The sequence below is a fragment of the Canis lupus genome, chromosome 10 (assembly GCF_048164855.1).
Source record: "Canis lupus baileyi chromosome 10, mCanLup2.hap1, whole genome shotgun sequence".
Classification (NCBI taxonomy): Eukaryota; Metazoa; Chordata; class Mammalia; order Carnivora; family Canidae; genus Canis; species Canis lupus.
Window position 1 is genome coordinate 21,144,304 of NC_132847.1, and position 27,140 is coordinate 21,171,443.

General features: G+C 38.2%; 1 protein-coding gene across 9 annotated transcripts in view; it reads right to left on the reverse strand.

Moving 5' to 3' along the window:
* The window catches only part of RAPGEF6 (Rap guanine nucleotide exchange factor 6), a 197,297-nt gene that overhangs the window by 164,434 nt on the left and 5,723 nt on the right, over positions 1-27,140 (reverse strand). For all 9 annotated transcript variants that reach the window (XM_072840896.1, XM_072840895.1, XM_072840897.1 and 6 more), the window contains exons 2-3: positions 4,394-4,464; positions 3,147-3,203 (exon numbers count right to left, since the gene is read on the reverse strand). In XM_072840896.1, the coding sequence (XP_072696997.1) occupies positions 3,147-3,203; positions 4,394-4,464 (128 nt within the window). The remainder of the gene's footprint in view (positions 1-3,146; positions 3,204-4,393; positions 4,465-27,140) is intronic.

A 27,140-nucleotide genomic window follows, 5' to 3' on the forward strand; every position in this document is an offset into this window, starting at 1 on the left:
TCTTCATTGAAGGAATATGTAAATGGCTGCACATCTACTTAAGGTTCTTTGTTTAGAAATCCGACTTTCTTATTTTTGTGAAATATAACTTAAAAGGAGGAATAAAATCAAAGAAACAATTTGCAAAAAATTAAGACAGAAGAAAGTTGTAATTGGATGTCACCACAAGCCTCCAATTTTTATCCTACTCAGCTGAAGTGGTCACAAAGTTGTCAGTATTCTAAGTGTAGGAAAAATTCTGAAGTTCACTTTCACCACAAAAAGAACCATGCCAGTCCATGAATAAGAAACTGTTCAGACCTTGAAAAAAAAAAAAAAAAATCTCCCTCAGAGCATGGTTTGGCAACACATCTGGCTACGTAAACCCAAGGAAGGTAAAATGCTTTCGTGTGGGCCATTCTATCTTTCTCTGGGTAAACACCTCTAGCCCAGAGAAGAAAAGCAAACTTAATCTTGTGATATCTTATTCATTCAAAAGCTTCAGATGCTCCTAAGACCAAAAAAAAAATCTTAAGATAGCCTCCACCTGCTTCTCCAGATTCCTCTCCTGCTGTTTCCTCTTCTTTCCTCATGGTGCTTGAACACATGGGTTTACTTTCCCTTTTTCTACCATGCTGCTTCACAGTTCAGATCAACTATACATACTCTTTTCTCTGCCTCCCCCAATCTCTTGAACCTAAATTCTCCAGTTAACTTCCACGTTCTTTTTAAAGAATGTAACTCTTAATATTTTTAAAATAGTTTATTGAGGTATAATTTAAATATCATAAATGCACCCATTGTAAGCACACAATTCAGTTTTCATGAAATTTAAAAGAACTGTGCAAAGATCACCACAGTCCAGTTTTAGAACACTTCTTTCTGTTCCTAACCAATAACATGCTCTGTCTCTATAAATGTGGCTTTCCTGGACAGCTCATATAAATGGGATCATATAATATATGGTGTTTTTTTCTTGCCTCTTCCAGTTAGCATGTTTTTGAGGTTTAGCCATGCTGCATATACATTAATAGTTTATTCCTTTTTATTGCCATATAGTATTCCACTATACAGATATGTGACATTTTATCTATCCATTCATTGAATATTTTGACTGTTTCTGGTTTTAGGCTGGAAATACAAATAGCGCTACTAAGAACATCTATGTATAGTCTCTGTATGCACATGTTTTCATTTCTCTAATGATGTAAAAGTGGAATTACTGGGTCACGTGGCAAAACTGTTTAACTTTTTGATAAAGTACCACTGTTTCCTATAGTAACTCTGACATTTAACATCTGCACCACCAACACATGAGGATTCCAGGTGTTACCATATTGGTGCCAATACTTGCTACTGTCTACATTTTTTACTGTGCCTATTCTAATGGCTATAAAGTAACATCTCATTAATTTTTATATGTATCAATTTTGTATAGAGTAAGGTAAAGATCTAAATTAACTTTCTGCAAGTATATAGTCAATTAACCCAGCATCATTTGCTGAAAAAACTATGCTGTCCTCCCTGAAATGCTTTAGCACCCTCAACATAAATCAATTGTTCACTGGTGGTTCCTTTTTAATCCTCAATTGTGTTATACCCATACTATAGCTGGAAGTCATTTGAAAAAAAAAAAAAACTGTTCATAAATACAAGGGTTTACTTCTAGGCTCTCAATTCTGTTCCAATGATCTATTTATCTATTCTTTTCCTTGATAGCACTTAAATGTTTAGCTTTTAATTAATTTTCTCTAGTCCATTCAACAATAAGCTTGATGAAGGTACTACCAAGGTAAGCATAATGTATACCAAACATTTAATAATAAATTAATGGATCAACAAATGAATGAAGATAGCTACTAAAATCCTTATGAATCCAGTTTAATGCTTTAAAAAAACGATGAATGTATTGGGCTGGTAATGAAACATAAAAGTCAATACCATCCCAACTACCAGGCAATCTATATAATAAAAGAGGGCACCGCTGCCAAAATTTTTAGAAAAAACACAGGTTAAAGTATTTTCATCATCTTTAGAAAGGCAAAGACTTTGCTTTTTAAAGAGGACATGAAAAGCACTAATCACAAGAGAAAAATTGAGAGCTAGAAATTTCTCATCTCCAAAGGATGCCTTTAATAGAGTGTAAAGGCAAGCCACAAAGCAGAAGATACATGCAATGTAAGTATCCCAACAAAGGACATGGATACAGAATTCACAGTAACATTTCTACTAATTGACAGAAATACTATACAAAATTCAATTAAAAAATGGTTAAAAACAAATCTGATTTCATAAAAGAGTTATCCAAATAGCCTACAAAAACATGAAAATCATTCAGCATCATCAATAAGCAGGGAAATGCAAAATAAAATCACAGTGAGATAACAAAGTGAAAATGTAAGACAGATTCTAATGTCAGACTCTCCTCAATCTGATCACATGCATTTCCAATAGGGCACAAAACAGGGCAGCCTGGGTGGCTCAGCGGTTTAATGCCACCTTCAGCTCAGGTCGTGGTCCTGGGGTCCCGGGACTGAGTCCCACATCGGGCTCCCTGCATGGAGCCTGCTTCTCCCTCTGCCTGTGTCTCTGCCTCTCTCTCTCTCTGTCTCTCATGAATAAATAGAAGTCTTTAAAAATAAATAAAGGGCACAAAACACATGAACAAAATGTTCACAGAAACTTTATTATTCACAACAGGAAAAAAATGAAAATAACCCTAGTCTCTATCAACAGTGGAAAGGATAAGTGAATTTTGCTATTTTCACACATACAGTAAAACAGTGAAAAAGAATTAATGCAAAACATGGAAGAACCTTAGACATTTATCAAGTAAAAAGAAAAAGCCTGACCAAATAAATTTTTATCTATGTGGAGTTCAAAAAGAGGTAAAACTAATCTATGGTGATGGAAGTAAGAACTGGATTACCTTCCCAAAAGAGATGACTAGAGCCTCAAGAGAGCTGTTATGTTCTATATGTTCAGCTGGGTAACAGTTACTAATACATACTATTTTATTCATTAAACTTTTTGTGTACTATTTCAGTTTATGAGTATATTTCAATCTGCTCTAAAGATATTCCTTCCAAATAAAATGAATTTCAATGCTAAATGTCAAAATTTAAACATTTAAGCTATTAGTTTAAGCTAATTAAGGAAATACTTACCAAAAAAGAATTTGATTACCACTGTATCTCTCATAGCGTGCTCTTGCAGACATTAATCTAACATAGTAAAAAAAAAAAAAAAAAAAAAAAGTCAAAAATGTAAAGCTCTTATCTTCAATTTTGTTTTAAAAATACTGTTATAATTACTTCAACAGAAAATCTACCACTAGCTTCACTGAACTCTAAGAGTTTAGAAATACATGTATCAAATGCAGTTATTCTTAAAAAATCAACTAAATAATATTAAGAGGCAACAAACACAATACTTTTATGTATATTCTATAACCTGCCAATTCACACAGAGCAATGTTCCTTTCCTGTTATGGAAAAATATACATTTGTCTGATTCACTAGTGAATCCTTCTGCTAAGAAATTACTGGCAGAGGCATACACACACACACACACACACACACACACATACCCCAAAGTCTGTTGAATATATATATGTTTGCATTTAAAAGATGCTTTTAGTATTACTAAATGCTCTAGCTTTCAGCTTTCTTCTTCTTCCAGACATTTGCTGATATCTGAATTATGTTACACAGAAAACAGAAAATAATTGACTCTAATAATCATATTTGAGCAACCTGGTCTGGTCCCTAACCAGAAACTTAAAGATCAGAAAAAGTAATGGATGAACTGGTCATGGAACGAGCACACACTTTTAATTAAAACATTATGCAAAGCTACAACAGTAAGTGCTTCATAGCACTGAAAAGTGTTTTTATAAATGTAATTACAATGACATAAGGTAGCTCATTTTACAGAAAGAAAACTCATTTTACAGAATAGGAAAATGGGGTTTGGAAAGCTTTATGGGTCTTGTTCACAAGAAGCTCATATCAAATCAAGAGTCGTAAAACTAGCACTTTAACATTACATTATACCTTGCCCATCTTAAGCATCTGACATCATAAATATTGAAAAGAATTACAGAAAGTAAATAGTTTTTTTTCCACTGGCTAGACAATACTGAATACTGTGCTTTGCTTCCTATATTCTCATGTAACCCTCGAAACAGTGTAACAAAGATAATCACATTGTCTCTATTCTATGGAAGATAAAATTGCAACTTAGATGTTAAGTTTTGCTCAAGGCCCTACAACTAAGGAAAACTATGATGTGAAAATGGGAAGTCCTATGCTTATCCTACAATAAGCCCCCAAATGATTTGGCCCTGCAATTATCTATCCAAACTTATTTGCAAGTCCATCACACAAGCTCTTAAACAGAGCATCACACTTACCTAAGCTGATGCTCCCTGAGATTTGATAGTATTTCCATCCCATGAAGATAAGAATAAATAGTATTTAAATCCTAAAGAACAGAAAAAAATTAGATTATTATTCAAATGTATTTTTCAAAATAGCACCTCAAATTTTTACTTTAAGCCAACAATTGTTTTATGGCAGAGCTATTAACTATGGAAGACTAATAAAATATCTGAATTAAAAGAAATCTGAAAACGTAGAGAAGAGCTACCTCCACTCATATAGGAATTCCTCTTCAGGATGGCAGATGGCCTCTACTCAAGCAACGCCAGAAATAAAAAACTTATTATTTCATATGAAAATCTATTTCATTTCTGAACAGATATAACTCTTCTTCCTTAGTGACATTCAGCTATTCAATAAGGACTATCATATCATCTTAAGTTTTTTAATTATTATTTTCTCCAGATTATATAGTCTCAGTATTTGCACGTTGCAGACCTTTAATAGCATCCTGGCTGACCTATTTTGGACATAACCCAATTTGTCAATATTCCTCTAAAAATATGACTTTCTAAAAAAATCTCTTTCTAAAGAAACCCAGAGTGATATTAATCAACCACTAAACAAAAAAAGCCCAGTGGGACAATCCTATTATTCACTTTGGAAAGAGGTAGGGAACTTTTCTCTAGCTCTCATTCAGATAACTAGGTCTTAAAAATCCCAGTATGATATAGTATAACCTAAGCCTACAGGAGTGGCAGAGTAAAAGGGAGAATGCAGGAGTAGTCCAAATTCCTGACAGAATAGTCTACTTTACCACTTATGTAGAATGCTAGTACACAAGCTTACATTATCTATATAAAAGATACCTCCTTATTCTAAGAGAACAATGCTTTTATACCAGGACAAACAGCTCCCAAACACTGTCCTCCTGCTTTCATATCCAATTGGCCAAGATAATTATCAGAGGACAGAAAAAAAGACACCTAAGACAACTCGTTTTAACAGATTAAATAGAAAATATGGAGCCACTAGAAAAAACAGCAAAAAAAAAAAAAAAAAAAAAAAGGAAAAACAGCAATAATCTGTGATTCCAAAAATTACAACTACCAATTAACCATGATAGATTCAATGACCACACCATCTTTGCTAAACCCATAGGAAAATGGGAATGAAAAAGATTTTTCTATATACATATACAAAGAATAAACTAAAAGAGGAAACCGAAACAAATGAGAATGGTCTATAAAATTTTTGAAGACAGCAGATGTAGTAGTGATGTGAAAAATTAGTATTTCCTAAGATGGCTACAATGGTATTTCTTACCCTATATGCTCTTTTTCAATAGAACCTTACCACTCTGCTATCAAAAACTGGAATATTATGTGCCTTCCCCAAGAACCTGGTTGGTTCTGTGATTTGTTCTGATCAAAAGAGTGTGGCAGAAGTAAGGATGTGTAACTTCTAAGATTCAAGTACCCTGAGACCACCAATGTCATGAGGAAGCCCACTAGGCTCATGGAGAGAGAAAGACCACGTGGGTCAGCACCAAGGCATCAGATACATAAGTGACCTCTTCTAAGACAAGCAGATGAATGGAACTCAAGAGACTGATCTTCGTTGAGGTTCTGTGGAGCAAAAGAATCAATCTCCCAAGCAAAACCTTCTGGATTAAAGTAATAAACAAAAGTTCCTGGGGATCCCTGGGTAGCTCGGCGGTTTGGCACCTGCCTTTGGCCCAGGGCGCAATCCTGGAGTCCCGGGATCAAGTCCCACGTCGGGCTCCCTCATGGAGCCTGCTTCTCCCTCTGCCTGTGTCTCTGCCTCTTCTCTCTCTCTCTCTCTCTCTCTCTCTCATGAATAAATAAATAAAAAATCTTAAAAAAAAAAAAGTTCTTGCCAAACTCTGGCTCATAGTGAGCCTGCAAACCCATCCTATAGTCCCTCTCAAATTCCTGAATATATTATAATTAGAATGTATACACTTTTAGAATAACCCCCACAATGGGTCCATGATCTATGTGGTAAAAGCTGTAATAGTGGAAAAAGCCAAGTGGAAACCTCTGAAATTAACCATTCCCCAGGATAAGACAGTAAATAAAAGATAATATTGCTTCCAGAGAAGCAAAGGACAGCAAAGACTAGTGCCACCAGTAAAGACAATATTCAGGGCTGAGGGTCTCCATTTTATATTGTCCTCAGAAAGCAAATATATCCTAAAAAACAACTGCAGACTGCCACAGACTTAAATTCCAATCCAACAGTCTCAACATAACACGGTTGCTGGAACTGATTAAGCCTCAGGTATTGATTTGGTGAATATATTTTTTCTATTTCCATTACAAAAGGTCATTGGAAAAAGTTTCCATTCACACAGGACAATATTAACTTACAGTTTCTCCATAGCGCTATTTTAACTCTCTACCATAAAACAACATGAAAACATCTAGACTTTCTGACCCATTATATAGATAATTTCTTGCTGAATGGACAGGATGAACAAGAGAATGACCAAGAGAAGGCTGGGACCCCAGATGGCAATACAATCATACTTTGGAATGTGAGCAATAAAACTATATGAGGAATCAAAGACTCATCACTTTCATGTTTTTAGGGGTACAGTCATCAGGGGCATTTCAGGACTTCGCCTGTTGACAAATTACTGGGACTTCAACCTTAGGTCAAGACAGAGTAAGGAGGATTGGAGTTACCTTCCACCATAAGCAACTAAAAAATAAATGTATGAAATAAGGTTTTTCATGAGCTAGGACATCAGGAAACAAAAACAGTTTAACAACGCCTGAAAGAGGAGAAACAAATGAAGTGATTTACATGATGATACTTTACTGCCTGACAGTACCTGTAGTTGAGGAGAAGGAGCTGGCAGTTTAGGGAATATAAAGTGGCTAGAGTTTGCAGAACACGAGAGGGCATGTTACACAGAGATAAAAAGTATGTTCTGGAGACCAACATACGGTGTCCCTCAAGTCTTAGGTTGAATATTGATCATCCTGTCATGCAAGGGGGAAAAATCAGACAAAGAAGTCAGGGAAAGAACAACTGTAAAGATTTAAAGTAGAAAGTCCTCAACCAGGGATGAGTTTTGGCCCCTAGATAACAAAAGCAGCATCTGAAGACATTTTGGGTTGTCAAAATTTAGCATGCAAGTTGGGAGTGGTGCTACTAGCATTAGGTGACTAGAAGCCAGAGATGCTGGTAAAAATCCTCCAACACATGGGACAAGGACCCAGGATAAAGGATTACCAGAGCCAAAATGTCAAGAGTGCAGAGGTTTAAATACCCTGGGAAGGAGGGAACAATACATAAAACTCATAGAAGGACAGTAAGGCTTCCTATTTCCATCAGAAAGAGCAGAAAATCTTGTAATTCACAGTGCAGTTAGTGGAGTACTCAGAAGGCTCTGAACTCAGTACTGGGGCAAAATTAAACCTAGATTAAACTCTACTCTGGCACTATGTAATACAGCTCAAAAAAAGGCCCAAAAAGGATCATATAATTTCCACATCTCTTAACTGTGTCCCAGAACAAAGCTGAGTAATATTTACAGGAAATATGAAAACACCCAGGACACATAAAGGTAAAAATCACATTCTCTGTTGTTCAATCAAACATTACCAGACATGCAAAGGAGGAGGAAAAAATGACACACAAAGAGGAGAAAAATCAATTAAAACCAACTCAGTAATTACACAGATAATAGAATTAGTAGAAGGAAAACATTTAAAAACGTACTAGAATTATATTCCATATATTCAGGAAGATACAGAAGGGATTAAGCATGTAAGAAGGAACATTAAAAAAATTTCAGAAATGAAAACAATATTTGAGGGTGGAATACACTGGATGGGATGAATAGCAGTCCAGACTTTGCAGATGAGATTATAAACTTGAAGACAGAAGAATAGAAAGCAAAAACAAAAGGATGGAAAAACTTTGAACAGAGCACTAGTGAGTTGTGAAACAACTTCAAGCAGCCTAACAGAAGTGTCACTAGAGTCAACTCAAAGGAAAGGGAGAACAACGGGAAGAGAATGGAGTTACGGAAAATATTCCCTATTTGATAAAAACTATCAACCTGGGATCCCTGGGTGGCGCAGCGGTTTGGCGCCTGCCTTTGGCCCAGGGCGCAATCCTGGAGACCCGGGATCGAATCCCACATTGGGCTCCCGGTGCATGGAGCCTGCTTCTCCCTCTGCCTATGTCTTTGCCTCTCTCTCTCTCTCTCTCTCTGTGACTAACATACATACATAAATAAATAAATAAATAAATAAACAAACAAACAAACAAACAAACCAAAAAAAAAAAAAAAAAAACTATCAACCTACACATCTAGAATGTTTAACAAACCCCAAGGACAAGAAATCCCAATGCTGGGCTCTGCACTTAGCATGGATTCTACTTGGGATTCTCTGTCTCCCTTCTCCCTTTACCACTGCCCCTTCCCCTGCTCCTGAGCACTCATGGGCTCTAAATAAATAAAATCTTTTTAAAAAAATTTAAAAAATCAATGACCTCTACCTCTGAAACCAATAATACATTATATGTTAATTTAATTTAAATAAAATTCTAAAAAATAAAGCCTTAACAACGATGACAAGAACATACTGTGGGTTTAAACTATACATACAAGTGTATCTCAATCACAGCACAAAGGACAGGAGGTAAAAATGGAAATAAACTGTTGTAAGGTTCTTACAATACACGTGAAATAGTATAATCTCACTTGAAGAGAGACTGAGATAAATGTAAGACATATATTTAAACCTTAATAAACCTCATAGCTGTAGATTTTCTTGTATTCTCTCTTTATATTTATATTTATATATTTTATATCTCAACAATATTAATTCTTTCCCAGTCTGGGTCTTTTTCTTTTTTTTAATAGGTGTGTCCATACACACATACCTGCTAGGGCCCCGCCCTTTACCTTAAAGAGTCATCATAACCTGGCCAAACACCTACAAAATGTCTATCCCAAGGAAATGTGCAATTTACTTCTGAAATGAAGCTAACTTTGTTTTAGTGGCAAAACAAGTTAGAACTCTCATAATTTGACCTGCCAAATGAAGATAGGCTAGTGTCAAAAAGCACCAGAATTTTCGGAGATTTTCAACTGAATTTATGTCATATAATTTGTTTTTTGTTTTTTAAAGATTATATTTACTTATTCATGAGAGACACAAAGAGAGGCAGAGGGAGAGGAAGAGACAGGAGAAATAGGCTCCATGCAAGGAGCCCGATATGGGACTCAATCCTGGGACTCCGGGATCATGCCCTGAGCCAAAAGCAGACGCTTAACTGCTGAGCCAACCAGGCATCCCATAATTTCTGTTCTTAAATCAGAAGACCTTTTGGGAACAAGATCGATGATGCCATTAATAGCTGACAAAGAATTAGGAAGTCACTTCTCAATTTTAAACTATGCAGGAATTCACAAATTTTGAAATATATGTGCGGTTCTTCAGTTCTCTGCTTAAAGACAGGCTGACAAAATTTAACAATTTTAGATTCTAAAAGCCCTTCTTCAAATAGCTGGAAGTTTTCACTGTTAGTTGCCTTCAATCTTATTTCAGAGGGGACAATTTGGCCAAATGAACATGCAGTTCTCCAATAGCATCTATAAATGCTGGTTGCGTGGACTCAAATAGAAATATTAGTAGTATTCCTATTGAGGGTGGCAAACTTTTTCTATAAAGGATGAGACAAATTCCAGGCTTTGTCATATGTTTTTTGTCACAACTATTTAAATTTTGCCTTTGTAGCATGAAAACAACCATATAAATGTAGGTAAATGAATGGGTGTGGACGAATTCATCAATAAAATCTTAGTTACAGAATAGTTGGTAGGCTAATTTGGTCCCCAGGCCATACTTTGCCAACTACTAAAATGCATACGATCAAAAATACCTAACAAGGAAGTCAATCCATGAATGAACTCCTCTTTGGAAAATACTTCAGCTTATGAATTTTGGTAGAAGCTGAAAACACCAGATTCTCATTCTTCTAACCTCACATAAAACTAGAGCATTGGCAAATAATCTAAGTGCTACTAATCAGACATACATGTCCCAAATTTAGAATACAGTGATATCCACAAGCAAGAACTGCACAGAATCCATGCTGGCGGTTAGTGGTAGCAGCCGGGTCAATCAACACATGCAGTATACAGCTTATTGAATCCAAGTAGTGGACTGCTTCTGGTAGCAGTATGACATGGTTGCCTAGCCCCAAGTCTACTTCTCCAATAGTCCCAGCAATTCTGTAGCTATCCAGTATCATTTTATTCCTTTTCTTTAAAGTAGACAGAACTGGGTTCTCTTGCATTTAAGTTTACAACCCTGATAGACGCTTAGACTGGCACCATCAGCCTCACTTGGGAACTTGGTAAAAATGCAAATTCTCAGGCCCCATTTTAGACTTAGTGAATCAGAATCTCTGGTATAGGCCCCAGCAATTTGTGGTTTAATCAGGACTACAAATGGTTCTGATGTAAACTAAAATTTGACAACCACTGGCTGACAGGTAGGATGCATGCCATTCTGTGTTATTTGGCTGATAACCTATTAATGAGAAAGGGACTTAAGCACGGAGATGTCTAGTAAATCCTACTCCCTATGATGCACCTGGTTTGAGGGTCGTAAGATGCTAAGCACTCATAAAACAATAGAAAAGATGCTCCCAAAACAAAGGATGGTTGTAGTACCAAGCTAGTTAATTTTCCCACATGATGTGTGGTTATGGTATTTTGTTTAAATGGGATAGCAAGCAGTTGCTGACTGTGTAAAGTTGGGCTTAGGGGTTTCTTGTAGGTTTTTTTTTTAATAAAATAAATTTTATTGGTGTTCAATTTACCAACATACAGAATAACAACCAGTGCTCATCCCGTCAAGTGTCCCCCTCAGTGCCCGTCACCCACTCACCCCCACCCCCCGCCCTCCTCCCCTTCCACCACCCCCAGTTCGTTTCCCAGAATTAGGAGTCTTTATGTTCTGTCTCCCTTTCTGATATTTCCCACACATTTCTTCTCCCTTCCCCTATTCCCTTTCACTATTATTTATATTCCCCAAATGAATGAGAACATAAAATGTTTGTCCTTCTCCGAATGACTTACTTCACTCAGCATAATACCCTCCAGTTCCATCCACGATGAAGAAAATGGTGGGTATTTGTCGTTTCTAATGGCTGAGGAATATTCCATTGTATACATAAACCACATCTTCTTTATCCATTCATCTTTCGATAGACACCGAGACTCCTTCCACAGTTTGGCTATGGTGGACATTGCTGCTATAAACATCGGGGTGCAGGTGCCCCGGCGTTTCATTGCATCTGAATCTTTGGGGTAAATCCCCAACAGTGCAATTGCTGGGTCGTAGGGCAGGTCTATTTTTAACTCTTTGAGGAACCTCCACACAGTTTTGCAGAGTGGCTGCACCAGTTCACATTCCCACCAACAGTGCAAGAGGGTTCCCTTTTCTCCGAATCCTCTCCAACATTTGTGGTTTCCTGCCTTGTTAATTTTCCCCATTCTCACTGGTGTGAGGTGGTATCTCATTGTGGTTTTGATTTGTATTTCCCTGATGGCAAGTGATGCAGAGAATTTTCTCATGTGCATATTGGCCATGTCTATGTCTTCCTCTGTGAGATTTCTCTTCATGTCTTTTGCCCATTTCATGGTTGGATTGTTTCTTTGGTGTTGAGTTTAAGAAGTTCTTCATAGATCTTGGAAACTAGCCCTTTTTCTGATACGTCATTTGCAAATATCTTCTCCCATTCTGTAGGTTGTCTTTTAGTTTTGTTGACTGTATCCTTTGCTGTGCAAAAGCTTCTTATCTTGATGAAGTCCCAATAGTTCATTTTTGCTTTTGTTTCCTTTGCCTTCGTGGATGTATCTTGCGAGAAGTTACTGTGGCCAAGTTCAAAAAGGGTGTTGCCTGTGTTCTCCTCTAGGATTTTGATGGAATCTTGTCTCACATTTAGATCTTTCATCCATTTTGAATTTATCTTTGTGTATGGTGAAAGAGAATGATCTAGTTTCATTCTTCTGCATGTGGATGTCCAATTTTCCCAGCACCATTTATTGAAGAGACTGTCTTTCTTCCAATGGATAGTCTTTCCTCCTTTATCGAATATTAGTTGGTCATAAAGTTCAGGGTCCACTTCTGGGTTCTCTATTCTGTTCCATTGATCTATGTGTCTGTTTTTGTGCCAGTACCACACTGTCTTGATGACCACAGCTTTGTAGTACAACCTGAAATCTGGCATTGTGATGCCCCCAGCTATGGTTTTCTTTTTTAAAATTCCCCTGGCTATTCGGGTCTTTTCTGATTCCACACAAATCTTAAAATAATTTGTTCTAACTCTCTGAAGAAAGTCCATGGTATTTTGATAGGGATTGCATTAAATGTGTAAATTGCCCTGGGTAACATTGACATTTTCACAATATTAATTCTGCCAATCCATGAGCATGGAATATTTTTCCATCTCTTTGTGTCTTCCTCAATTTCTTTCAGAAGTGTTCTATAGTTTTGAGGGTATAGATCCTTTACCTCTTTGGTTAGGTTTATTCCTAGGTATCTTATGCTTTTGGGTGCAATTGTAAATGGGATTGACTCCTTAATTTCTCTTTCTTCAGTCTCATTGTTAGTGTATAGAAAGGCCACTGATTTCTGGGCATTGATTTTGTATCCTGCCACGCTACCAAATTGCTGTATGAGTTCTAGCAATCTTGGGGTGGAGACTTTTGGGTTTTCTATGTAGAGTATCATGTCATCGGCGAAGAGGGAGAGTTTGACTTCTTCTTTGCCAATTTGAATGCCTTTAGTGTCTTTTTGTTGCCTGATTGCTGAGGCTAGGAATTCCAATACTATGTGAGCAGTGGTGAGAGTGGACATCTCTGTCTTGTTCCTGATCTTAGGGGAAAGGCTCCCAGTGCTTCCCCACTGAGAATGATATTTGCTGTGGGCTTTTCGTAGATGGCTTTTAAGATGTCGAGGAAAGTTCCCTCTATCCCTACACTCTGAAGAGTTTAGATCAGGAATGGATGCTGTATTTTGTCAAATGCTTTCTCTGCATCTAATGAAAGAATCATATGGTTCTTGGTTTTTCTCTTGCTGATATGATGAATCACATTGATTGTTTTATGAGTGTTGAACCAGCCTTGTGTCCCGGGGATAAATCCTACTTGGTCGTGGTGAATACTATTCTTAATGTGCTGTTGGATCCTATTGGCTAGTATCTTGTTGAGAATTCTTGCATCCATGTTCATCAGAGATATTGGTCTGTAATTCTCCTTTTTGGTGGGGTCTTTGTCTGGTTTTGGAATTAAGGTGATGCTGGCCTCATAGAACGAATTTGGAAGTACTCCATCTCTTTCTATCTTTCCAAACAGCTTTAGGAGAATAGGTATGATTTCTTCTTTAAACGTTTGATAGAATTCCCCTGGGAAGCCATCTGGCCCTGGACTCTTGTGTCTTGGGAGGTTTTTGATGACTGCTTCAATTTCCTCCCTGGTTATTGGCCTGTTCAGGTTTTCTATGTCTTCCTGTTCCAGTTTTGGTAGTTTGTGGCTTTCCAAGAATGCGTCCATTTCTTCTAGATTGCCTTATTTATTGGCGTATAGCTGTTCATAATATGTTTTTAAAATCGTTTGTATTTCCTTGGTGTTGGTAGTGATCTCTCCTTTCTCATTCAATATTTTATTAGAGTCTCCTCTCTCTTCTTTTTAATAAGGTTGGCTAATGGCTTATCTATCTTATTAATTCTTTCAAAGAACCAACTCCTGGTTCTGTTGATCTGTTCCACAGTTCTTCTGGTCTCGATTTCGTTGAGTTCTGCTCGAATCTTTATTAACTCTCTTCTTCTGCTGGGCGTGGGGTCAATCTGCTGTTTTTTCTCTAGCTCCTTTATGTGTAAGGTTAGCTTTTGTATTTGAGTTCTTTCTAGTTTTTGAATGGATGCTTGTATTGCAATGTATTTTCCCTTTAGGACTGCTTTTGCTGCATCACAAAGATTTTGAACAGTTATATCTTCATTCTCATTAGTTTCCATGAATCTTTTTAATTCTTCCTTAATTTCCTGATTGACCCTTTCATCTTTTAGCAGGATGGTCCTTAACCTCCACGTGTTTGAGGTCCTTCCAAACTTCTTGTTGTGATTTAGTTCTAATTTCAAGGCATTATGGTCTGAGAATATGCAGGGGACATTCCCAAACTTTTGGTATGGGTTCAGACCCGATTTGTGACCCAGTATGTGGTCTATTCTGGAGAAAGTTCCATGTGCACTTGAGAAGAATGTGTATTCAGTTGAGTTTGGATGTAAAGTACTGTAGATATCTGTGAAATCCATCTGGTCCAGTGTATCATTTAAAGCTCTCGTTTCTTTGGAGATGTTGTGCTTAGAAGACCTATCGAGGGTAGAAAGAGCTAGAGTGAAGTCACCAAGTGTATTATTATCTAAGTATTTCTTCAGTTTGGTTATTAATTGCTTTAAATATTTGGCAGCTCCCACATTTGGGGCATATATATTGAGGATTGTTAAGTCCTCTTGTTGGATAGATCCTTTAAGTATGAGATAGTGTCCCTCTTCATCTCTCACTACAGTCTTCGGGGTAAATTTTAGTTTATCTGATATAAGGATGGCTACCCCTGCTTTCTTTTGAGGACATTCGAATGGTAAATGGTTCTCCAACCTTTTATTTTCAGGTTGTAGGTGTCCTTCTGTCTAAAATGGAGACAGCAAATAGATGGGTCCTGCTTTTTTATCCAGTCTGACAGCCTGCGCCTTTTGATGGGGTCATTAAGCCCGTTCACATTCAGAGTTACTATTGACAGATATGAATTTAGTGTCATCATGATATCTATTCAGTCCTTGTTTTTGTGGATTGTTCCACTGAACTTCTTCTTAAAGGGGAATTTTAAGAGTCCCCCTTAAAATTTCTTGCAGAGCTGGTTTGGAGGTCACATATTCTTTCAGTTCCTTCCTGTCTTGAAAGCTCTTTATCTCTCCTTCCATTTTGAATGAGAGCCTTGCTGGATAAAGTATTCTTGGTTGCATGTTCTTCTCATTTAGGACCCTGAATATATCCTGCCAGCCCTTTCTGGCCTGCCAGGTCTCTGTGGAGAGGTCTGCTGTTACCGTAATATTCCTCCCCATAAAAGTCAGGGCTTTCTTGTCTCTTGCTGCTTTAAGGATCTTCTCTTTATCTTTGGAATTTGCAAGCTTCACTATTAAATGTCGAGGTGTTGAATGGTTTTTATTGATTTAAGGGGGGGATCTCTCTATTTCCTGGATCTGAATGCCTGTTTCCCTTCTCAGATTAGGAAAGTTTTCCTAGGATATGTTCAAATACATATTCTGGCCCTCTGTCCCTTTCGGCGCCCTCGGAAACCCCAATTAAAAGTTAGTTTTTCTTCCTCAGGCCGTCGTTTATTTCCCTTAATCTGTCTTCATGGTCTTTTAATTGTCTGTCTCTTTTTTCCTCAGTTTCCCTCTTTGCCGTCAACTTGTCTTCTATGTCACTCACCCGTTCTTCCACCTCGTTAACCCTCGTCGTTAGGACTTCTAGTTTGGATTGCATCTCATTCAATTGATTTTTAATTTCTGCCTGATTGGATCTAAATTATGCAGTCATGAAGTCTCTTGAGTCCTTTATGCTTTTTTCTAGAGCCACCAGTAGCTGTATAATAGTGCCTCTGAATTGGCTTTCTGACATTGAATTGTAATCCAGATTTTGTAACTCTGTGGGAGAGAGGACTGTTTCTGATTCTTTCTTTTGAGGTGAGGTTTTCCTTCTAGTCATTTTGCTCAGTGCAGAGTGGCCAAAAACAAGTTGTATTGGGAAAAGGAGAAAGAGAGAGAGAGAGAAGGAAAGAAAAGAGAAAAAAAAAAAGGAAAAAAGAAGAAAATGAGAAAGAAAAAGAAAAAAAGGTGAAAAAAAAGGGTGGGGGAAGCAATCAGAAATCAAAAAGAAAAAAAAAAAACCCACGGGGGAGTATCTTCTGATTCTGTATACTTTAAGTCTCTGACTTCCCCTGGAACTTGTCCGTCTAGCTGGTCTTCTGGGGGAGGGCTGTGGTGCTGATTTTCAGGTGTTAGCACTTGGGGGAGCTGCTCTGCCCCCTGCCTGGTGCAGGGCTCAGTGGGGGTTGTTTACCCCGTGAGGCCCCAGGAGGAACAACCCCAGCCCCAGTGGTTGCTGCAGCTCTGGAAACCTGTATTCAGCTCCCGCAGGAACTACTCCATCTGCAGGGGCCTGGAGGCTCCGGGGCGGGGCCGCTAATCTGCTCAGCTCGGAGCAGGAGCGTCCTTGCTGTCCTGGGCCCTCCCGGCCTCTGCCTGTCCCGGGGGGAGGCCAGATCCTGGGCTGTGTTCCGGCGCCCTGTGCTCCCGGTCTGCGCTGTCGGATTTGCGCTCCCGGACGCGCAGCTCCCTCCGCGGAGCCTCTTCCTCCGCCCGAGCCCCTCCGAGCTGCTCCCGGAGCCGCGCAGCCCCCTCCGCTGAGCCGCCGCCCGAGCCCCTCCGAGCTGCTCCGGGTCCAGCCGTGCAGGCTGCAGCTCCTAGGGAGCTCGGCACACTCTCCCGGGGCTTAGTTCCTCTGTTACTGTCTCAGGGAGCCTGAGGGCATCCCCGCCCTCCTGGGGTCCTGCTCTAACTCCCTGCGGGAGCCTTTCCGCCCGGGAAGGTTGGTGCAGCTCCTGCTTCTCCGGGACGGGGCTCTCCTGTCCTGGGGGCACTCGCCCCGGCCTCAGCCCGGCTCCTCGCGGGGCCCCTCCCCCTTGGAGGCCTTTTGTTTATTTCTTTTTCTCCGTCTTCCTACCTTGATAGAAGCATGAACTCTTCTCACTGTAGCATTCCAGCTGTTCTCTCTTTAAATCTCAGGCCGAATTCATAGATTTTCAGGATAATTTGAATGTTATCTAGGCAATCTGGTGGGGACAGGTGATTTGGGGCCCCTACTCTTCCGCCATCTTGCCCCTCCTCCTCTTGTAGGTTTTTTTAAGTAGGCACCATGCCCAATGTGGGGCTCAAACTCACAACTCTGAGACCAAGAGTTGAATCCTCTACTCACTAGCTAGGCACCCTGGTTTCTTGTAGTTTTGTACCAACTATCTTTGAGATAGGCTTGAGGTATTATTATTATTAGGCTTAGTGCACCCAAGATCAATAATAGCTATTATAGAAAGCCAAAAGAAACAAACAACAACAACAACAAAAACTTGACAGAGACAGGCCAGAAGTCTTCTAGATAATTCTTGGTAGTAAAAAATTTAAATACTAGATTCAAGGAGGTATAATCAATTACAGTGTGCACTTGAAAGCTGCTCTATTAAGCCTCAATGAGGGAAGTCATGATGAAGATGGTAAAACTAGAAGTCATGACATTCCAGATCAGCAACACCAGAATGAGCCACCTGTTCTGTAACTACAACATACTGCAGAAATTAACCAGAACTATTTAAAAAAAATACTCTGGATTAAGGAATAAAATAATTTTTTTTGCTTTTAGATAAGCAAAAAAATGGTGAGGAATGGTGATGACTCAGCTTCCTAAAACAGATCAACAATACCATCTCAGCCAGTCATGTCAGTAAAGATGGGCAAGCTGAGGTGTTAACACTGTCATCCTACAACAAAGCAGTTTTTTTATATCTTTCAAACACTCCAAACCTAATACATCCACTGTAGATACATCCTGTTGGTTTTCAATTTCATTTTTTAAATTAAAATATTAAATTTTTATTTGCAGCTCTGTATGAGGAATTAACAACCCTTTTAAGTATACATTCTCATTAAGTATGCCTTCTTCAATGTTGTGCCAAGCAGTGTGCTACTCCTGGAGTAAATCCCATCTTTCCGTTCTACTGATGGCCATTCTACACAGGCTTACAAATCCAACCAAAACTTGGAAAACACAGACTGGAATGCTTAAAGGATATTTTTCAGTTTCTTCAACTCTAAAACTAGTGAATTTCTTATCCTATGATTCACTCATTATATGCAACTTTCAATATAGCATTAATTACCTAAAACACCCATTAACGAAGATATTTTACGCAGTATCTTTTTTTCCCCCCGGAAAGCAAGTACATTCCTAGATTTTTAACAATGAAAAATCTCCCAGGGTGGATCCTAAAAGCACTATAGATTCAATTCCAAATATAGATAGATCGATCGATCCTGCAGCTACAGGTCTATACATAAAAACTTATAGTGAAGAATCCTCTACAAATCAACGTTAGGCTGAAGATAGAATAAAAGTGTAGTTAAAAAGCTGGGAATCTAGAGACAGCCTCAGGTTCAAATTATGCCTCTATCAGTTACTAACCATGTAATCTTGGATTATTTGCTTAATGTTTATTATCAAGAGGAACAAATAAACTACCTCCCTTTAAACATAAAATGTTAAGTGTGTAGTACAGAGACTATCACATGGTAAATAAGTAACATGTTAGTACTGCATGTTTAATATATACACATGCATTATAAAATTACAAAACAAGGATTAAATTACACTCACACTACTAATGCTATTTTGAATGTTTCTGACAATGGCTACAAGTTAACAATACCATACATTAAACACAAAATTTTATTCCACTGGTTTTCTCTTGCATGAGGGGTAAATATATTCTGCAAAATGGCAGTAAAGAGCCTCACAATATTTACCACACCTGGAGCCCAACCCCCAGTTTCTAAATACTATTTCCTACTAATAGAACAAGGGTTCCTTGGATAAGTATCTGATTTTAACTAGGGCAAGGAAAGTATAAGCCTAAAACATCTTTTTGTACCAGAAAATAAGAAATTAAAGACCAATGGGAAAAAATAAATAAATAAATAAAGACCAATGGGGTCATGTCAAAAGGACATAGGAGATGACTTTGAAAGGACTCCAATGGCTAAATTTGGAGTCACCTGATAATCAAAAGGAATAATGAAAATATTAAAAATACAAAAATAATCCTTGAAAGAACAGTCATTTTTTTAAAAAAAGAGGAGGAGGAGGAGGAGGAGGAGGACAGGGAAAGATGGGAAAGTTATTCCCAGAGTCCTGGGATCAAGCTCTGCATGGAGTCCTGTATTGGGCTCCCTGCTCAGCCGGGAGTTGGCTGCTTCTCCCTCCACTTGTACTTGCTCTCTCAAATAATAAAATCTTTAAAAAAAAAAAAAAAAAGCTATGCTTATGAAAGTAAGAAAAAGGCAAAAGAACTGTTCCCTATTAAAGACGACTAGGGGCACCTGGGTGGGTTAGTCAGAAAAGCATGTGACCCTCAATCTCAGGATCATGGGGCTTGAAATAAACCTAAAAATATATAATTAAGAAATGAAGACTAAAGAGTCTTAACAACCAAATGTAATGTACCCTGACTGGATCCTATATTGTGAAATATAACAAATATAGGAGACATTTAAAAAATATGGTGAGTGGTAAATTGTTATCAGGTCTGCAGTTTACTTTCAAATGGTTTAGCAAAATAAAGTATATGCTAGAGAGACGGACATAAGATAAAAATGGCAAAATATCGCATCGAGGTAAGAGTATGTAATAAAGGACCAAAAAAAAAAAAAAGGATATTATTCTTCCCATGTTTCTGTAGTTTTGAATTTCTCAAAACAGAAAGATGGGAATGCATGACTGTTTTCTGTTTACTCCACAGGGTGACAGAAGTTTCTAGCTTTCCTGAAATTTCAAGTCTCATTCAATGATCTCCATTCTTTTTTTATCTTTTCCTATATATCCCCAATCATCACCATATGTTAACCTGTGTCCATGACACACTGCTCACAGGAATGTTCTCTGGAAAAGCTCATCTCATTCTATCAGTGAATTAGAATTTAGTCTTATCTCACTATACATTTGGGTATACCTTTTTTTTTTTTTAAGATTTTATTTATTTATTCATGAGGGACACACACTGAGAGGCAGAGACATGGGCAGAGGGAGAAACAGGCTCCCTGTGGGGAGCCTAATACATGCCTCATCCCAGGACCCTGGGATCACAACCCAAGCCTACAAGCAGAGGCTCAATCACTGAACCACCCAGGTGCCCCTGGGTATATGTTTCTATAGTAAACTAGAACTTTTTAATTGTAGATTAAAAATAATTACTTGAACATTAAATTTTATCAATAAAAACTCTAACATTAAAAAGTTATAACCTGAGATTTTTAGAGATGAAACTCCCAAATGTTATGCTGAAACACTGGAACTCCAAAAATTAGTCTGTGAAATAATGCATCAAAAGATCAAGCATCTAATTACTTCTAAGTTCAAAGTTTAGGCTGAACTTCACCTTTCTGATCCTACAAGGTATTACACAGTCATCCAAGATACGCTAATTTCAAGTTTCACATGCACTTTTAATCAATCTTTCTCTCTGTAATTTTTTATAATACTTGCTGATACATTCATCACTCATTCACTCCTCTGTCCTAGAACTCCCTTCCCCTCTCCCTTCTGTAATATGGTTCTCATTCCGATAGAAAACATTTAGTAACAACTACATGCACAGAATATGAAATTAGAATACCTAGCTTTGAATCTTGACTCCACGGTTTTCTAGTTGTGTGAACTTAGACAAGTTAGTCTGTGATTCTGTTTCCCTATGTGTAAAATGGGCATGACACCTTCTTTCAGTGTTTTTGGAAATGTGTATAAAGGTTTGTTTTTTTTAAACAGTGACAGGCGTCCAATAAGCATCATAGTATATAAATCTTAGCCATTCTTATGGCCATTATTACTTTTCTGCTCGAGATGCTCCTGAGTCTCCTTTACAGGCTTTGCCTTTCTCCCTTAAACATTTATAAATGTCGTCCTGTGACATCCACCCTTTCTTCACTAGAGACACTCTACCATTTGTAAAATCCTCTACATCCATAGTTTCAACTACCATATACATGCTAATGACACTCATGTTTGTATTTCTAGTCTAGAGCTCTCTAGTAAAACTTACAACAACCGGGATCCCTGGGTGGCACAGCGGTTTGGCGCCTGCCTTTGGCCCAGGGCGCGATCCTGGAGACCTGGGATTGAATCCCATGTCGGGCTCCCGGTGCATGGAGCCTGCTTCTCCCTCTGCCTGTGTCTCTGCCTCTCTCTCTCACTGTGTGCCTATCATAAAAAAACAAAAACAAAACAAAACAAAACAAAAAAAAACTTACAACAACCTACATGTTCTAGAGCATAATGAACACTTTCACCTGGGAGATCCATCAGCATCTCCAGTGCAATAAATTGCAAAGCTAAACTCATTATTTATACTCCTGGCTGTGTCTTCCTCCTAGGTTCCCTGATTTACGTGATACACTCTTCTTCAATGGTTCTGGCCAGAAAATTATCAATTCTATTTCATAAATATCTCTGTTCAACATCCCACCTGTAGCAATTTAGGGATTTATTATTTCTCACTGGTAACAGAAAACAGCCTTCCTGCATCTAAGTCTGACTTGTAATCCATTCTTCATAGTCCTGCCAGAGTTATCTTTCCAAAAATCAAACATAAACTCAACAAAGAGAAAACAGTCCTTCACGATCCAGATCCTGGCCATGTCTCCAGCGTCATCTCTTGTACTACTCATCTGCCCAGGCAACATGCATGTTCATGCTAAGCTCATCTTGTGGCTTTGACAAATACTGTTTCCTTTTCAGGAAACACCCACTATCCTTTCTTTACCTAATATTTACATATTGTAATCTATACTCAAGTCAGGATTCCCTTTTCTAAAACAGCATGAATGACACCTGCCTACTCTTTACTCATCTCTCCCAAGAGAGGGGGCCTCATTTTACAGCTATTACAGTACTTTAGCAGGCTGTATTTTAACTGTGTATTTGCCAATCTCCTTCCATAAAGAACAAACTTTAATCTTTTATCCCTGGCACTTAGAAATGGTACATAAAAAATATTTACCACACAAATATACAATAGGCACTCTTTCTCAAAAAAATATATGTATTCAAATCTGTCTCATTAAGGAGCTTATTATAAATACTCCAAACTCCAGCTGGCAGTTGTGACACAACTCTTTGTAAAATACAAAAACAAAAACAAAAAAACCTTCTGTGATGAAGCCTTTTCATATTAGCTGAATGCTTTTAAAAGGCAAAAATGGAATATACTACCAACCTTTGAAAACAATAAGTTATAAAATAGAATGCTGTAAGAAATCACTGACACAGATATCAAGCAACACCTGTTTTCATCCTACATAAACTTGACAATTCTAAATTTCCATTACACTGATATTTTCCATTAAATCTACACAGCACCTTAAAGTACTACAGATAGCACAGGCAAGATAAAACAAGGGGAATTTACTCAGGAAAATAATAGATATCGATACAGATGACAAAAGTTCAAAACTTAAAATATGGCCTAAACTTCACTGTTCTGATGCAGACAAAGCAGTAGGGTGCTACTGGACTGAGGAAGTTACCAATGAATCATGTGACCTCGAACATGCCATCGTATCTCTCAGGAGTGCAGTTCCTTTATCTATACACAACTCTTGTCACTAGCTCTTGACCTCACCAGATAAAGTATTTCTAGAAGTGCTAAATATACATTCACAAATACATGCTGGCAGTGCTAAGTGTCTTGTCCGATGAACCCCACTATCTCTGCCACATGACAAAGCCTAAAGCCCCCGTCTGCCAAAGTTTTAGTTTATGACAAAGTAGTGCAGAGTGTCTTATAGTGGAGAGCATCAAATAGGGGCTGCTTATGCCTCCATAATTCCATGTTCTCAATAAAGTGGCTTGTTCACTTCTTATTTACAGTAAGATCTCAGTTTACACAGGCTGGTCCAAGGTCAAACCAAATAATAACCACAATGTCACAGAGCTCACAATCACTCCATCCTTTTCAAAGAACAGGACTTTGTCACATAGTCAAGCTCATCATGCCTGGCTGCTCCTCAATTCTGTCAAATTCTCTTGGGGAAGCCTCTTAGTCTCTCCAAAGCAAAATCTTATGGTGTCCAAGTTCCGGAATGGCTACAGTTTTTTCTCAAGATGGGACTCTCCAATACATGTAAAATGAGGTGCCTGGAAGGAATGTTGTCTAATAAAGACCCCATCCAGATCTATGTTCTCTTTCTACCCAGTTAAGTTTACAAATGAAGGCTATAGGGCCCCAAAGCATAAATAAGTTCTTGTACTTTCCAAAAACCCTCTGAATGTGCATCTGCCATAGAAAAGCACAAGAGAATCTTTGTTCTGCCACCCTCAGGGATGTGCACAGTGACTCACTCAAAAATGACTCCAAGTACAATGGTATGCTTTCGTCAATTCAGAAAATACCTCTACAAGTCTATATTTAAGGATTACTCTAAATTCTGAAATGGATTAATAACTACAAGAATATTAAATTTTACATTCTTACAGTCCTAGCTCCCTCTTCAACCTTTTATAACAAATATAAGCTCGTTTTTTAACCTTTTTCTGTGGGAAGGTAATTATATTAGCACCTTGCTGAGCATGTTATTTTTGCCCAGGAAAAAGTTTTAAGTCATCTGGTTAAAATCGTATGCGAAATTAAAACCGATATTTATCTAAATTTCCCTGTGAAGTTTCCTGCACATATGTTTTTTGTGTGTTTTAATACCATACAAAAAAGGAGTTCCTGTTTCAAGGTATGACTATGTTTCTCCACTCAGTACCATTTATGAAGAATTGCCAGGTAAAACACAGTGTCTTTATGGCAACTGCACTTTTTTCACATTTTAATTAGAGAGTACTAACAGGAAATTTTGCCATTTTTGCCAAGCTTCATCAGTCTTAATCCTAGGACTTCAAATATTAGACCAATAGAAATCACCACAATAAGAGGGGAACAGTATTTTTCACATTCTTTACTTCTTAAAGTCAATTACAAACATCTGGATACCTATTTTTACCAAGTATTACATACTCTGCACTGGGACATAAGGATACTTTGTCTTCAAGGAGATCATATTCCAGCCACAGAGACAAACATGCAAGTAATCCTAACACAGTAATTACTGTGGTGGAGCAAAGTGTGAAGTATCCTGGGAACACTGAGAAGGAGTGGAAAAGTAAGGAAATTTGCAATTTTGCAGATGAGTACTGGAGCTGACACTTCAGTGCGGAGACTGAACTTGCCAAGTCAGAGGATAGCTTTCCAGTTAGAAGAAAGGCAAGCTAATATATATGCTGTCATTTATTGTTTATTATGACAAGTACTTGCTAAATACTTGACATTTATTATCTCATTTGGTCTACACAACAATCCCAAAATGATATTCAGTCTTAGAGAAGTTAGGCAACTTGCCCAGGATCACTCAAAATCTCAGTGCTGGAGCCTACATTTAAAGTAGACTTGCCCAAATGCAAAATTCCAGGGCTGTAAACACTGCTATAAGCATACTTTCCATCCTGCATAAAGCACACAGAGGAGAATATGACACAATGGACAATGTTTCTCACCTGTGTATCAGAACCACTTAAGAAGCTTTTTGTAAATACTAAGGCTTAACACTCCATTCCAGGGATGCCTGGGTAGCTCAGTGGTTCAGTGTCTGCCTGCAGTTCAGGGCCTGATCCTGGGTCTGGGGACTGAGTCCCACATCAGGCTCCCTGCCTATGGAGCCTGCTTCTCCCTCCGCCTATGTCTCTGCTCCTCTCTCTGTGTCTCTCATGAATAGATAAAATCTTAAGAAAAAAACCCCACTCCATTCCAAATGTTCTAACTCAAGAAATAAAGGGTGAGCACAGGTAATAATAATAAAAAAAGTTCCCTACAGTGAGAAATAGACATAGCCTAGATAGAGAAGTAAGGTGTTTTGAAATTTTAAGTTGTTAAAATACATGTGTTTGGGACGATAAGGCTAGAATGCCATGCAGAAGATCATGGAGGACTCTACCTCTCTAAACAAGTTCACTTCACTTTCTTGGATCTTATTCTGCCTTCACTTTCTCTGGTCTTATTCTCTCTTCAACCCATTGCAATCAGGATAAAGATCCTGATAAAGATTCATTAGTCCAGTGAAATCATTCTAATAGACACAATCCAAAGAACTTATCAATTCTCCTTTTCTTGAACTCTCAAAAGTATCTGACATTAGTGCTTAGGGATTTCTGTCTGAAATGCCCTCTTGTAGCAGCACTCTTCTATTCTCATCCTACTTCTTTAACTATTTTCAGTCTCTTTTGCAGTTCTCTTTCCCTCGTCCCATCCCTTTAATAGAAGAGCACCCAAAGAGAAGACTCTACCAAAGAGAAGAGTCCTACTCTCATTTTGCTTTTCACCCTGGTCATTCCTACCAACCTCATGACTTCACCTATAACCCATATGCTGTAGACTCTCACATCGAATCAGACCCAGAGCCTGGTTTAACCTGAAGCTGCAAATTCTGACTGAACATCCACCTACCTGTATCCCCTGGATGGAGTCTGAAAACAGCTTCCAAGACTTAATCTCTTTCCATCCTAATTCTGCTTACTAGTGCACTCTTAAACAGGCAGTTACCCAAATCATTTAAACTTGCTCTTGCACCCAGTCCAAATCTGTTTCCAACAAGCAAAAGACAGATAGCCAGGCCTAATCTTGTGTATTAGAGAATTTTGAGAGGAACAAAAGGGCAGAGCATATCTTGGTCTCAAATGCAGCTTCTGGAGCTGAGAAGCAATTACCGGAAAAGTAGGTTTGTACTTTTCACTTCAGAGTGAAGTAGACAATTCAAAAGGGTAGCTAAAAGGGTGGGTTGGGATAAAAAGGATAGGCAAATGAAGATCAAGGAAATCACCAAGAGAGAAGGTTCCAAGTCCAATCCAAGGGTTAAACACAAAAAAACCAAGCCTTCTTGGTTGCTGCAAAGAATACACATTTTATGATTGTACTCAAATGAAGTTCAAAAGTAGGCAGAACAAATTTACAGTAAAAGATGTCCAAAAAAAGTGCTTTCCTCTTGGAAAGGGTACTGACTGGGAGAGGCAAAAGGGGGAGCTTCTAGAGTGGTGGTAATATTCCATACCTCAATTTGGATGGTAACTAGATGTATCTGTAAAAGTTAACCTGGCCATCCACTTAGGGGGTGTGGACTTTATTGTATGTATACTATAGTCAATTTCAAACTTTTAAGAAAAAACCTGGTGGGAGGCAGAATACTCCCAATTCCAGTGAGTACCACTAGGGCCAGTTCCAGCTCCTCAATAACTCAGTTTCCCATATGCCACTACCTTGTCTCACACCTGAGCTACTCATTTGTGTCCTATAACCAGGACCCTATCTCCTGGTTTGTCATCCTGATATAACCATTAATAGTCTTCTCTTTCATTCAGAAATGTGCCCTGGTTTGGACAAAATGTTCACCCTACCTATAAGCCTTCTTGCCTTTATTACAGCACCATCCTTCCTCCCCAATACATCTTCAACAATGCCCAGAGTGATCTTTGTAAAAGCTGATGTTATTTTCAGGCTTCAAACCCTCCAATGTTTCTCCTTTATTCATAAAATCAAGTACAAATCCTTGAAATGATTTAACCCTGCTAGTATATCCAGCTTTAACATTTAACCCCCAACACCCCGTACACAATGTTTTGCAACCTTTATTCATTATCACATCCCTCTCAAACAGCCTTTTTAGACATTTTTTCCCTAAATGCTGCCTCATCCCCAATTAAATACTAAGGAATAAGATTCTGCTAGGTAGAATTGACTTTTGTAAGGCTACAAACCATAGTAAGGTCTAAGATTTTCCTCCACTACTCCCCTAAAATACAATTTTTGTTAGGTA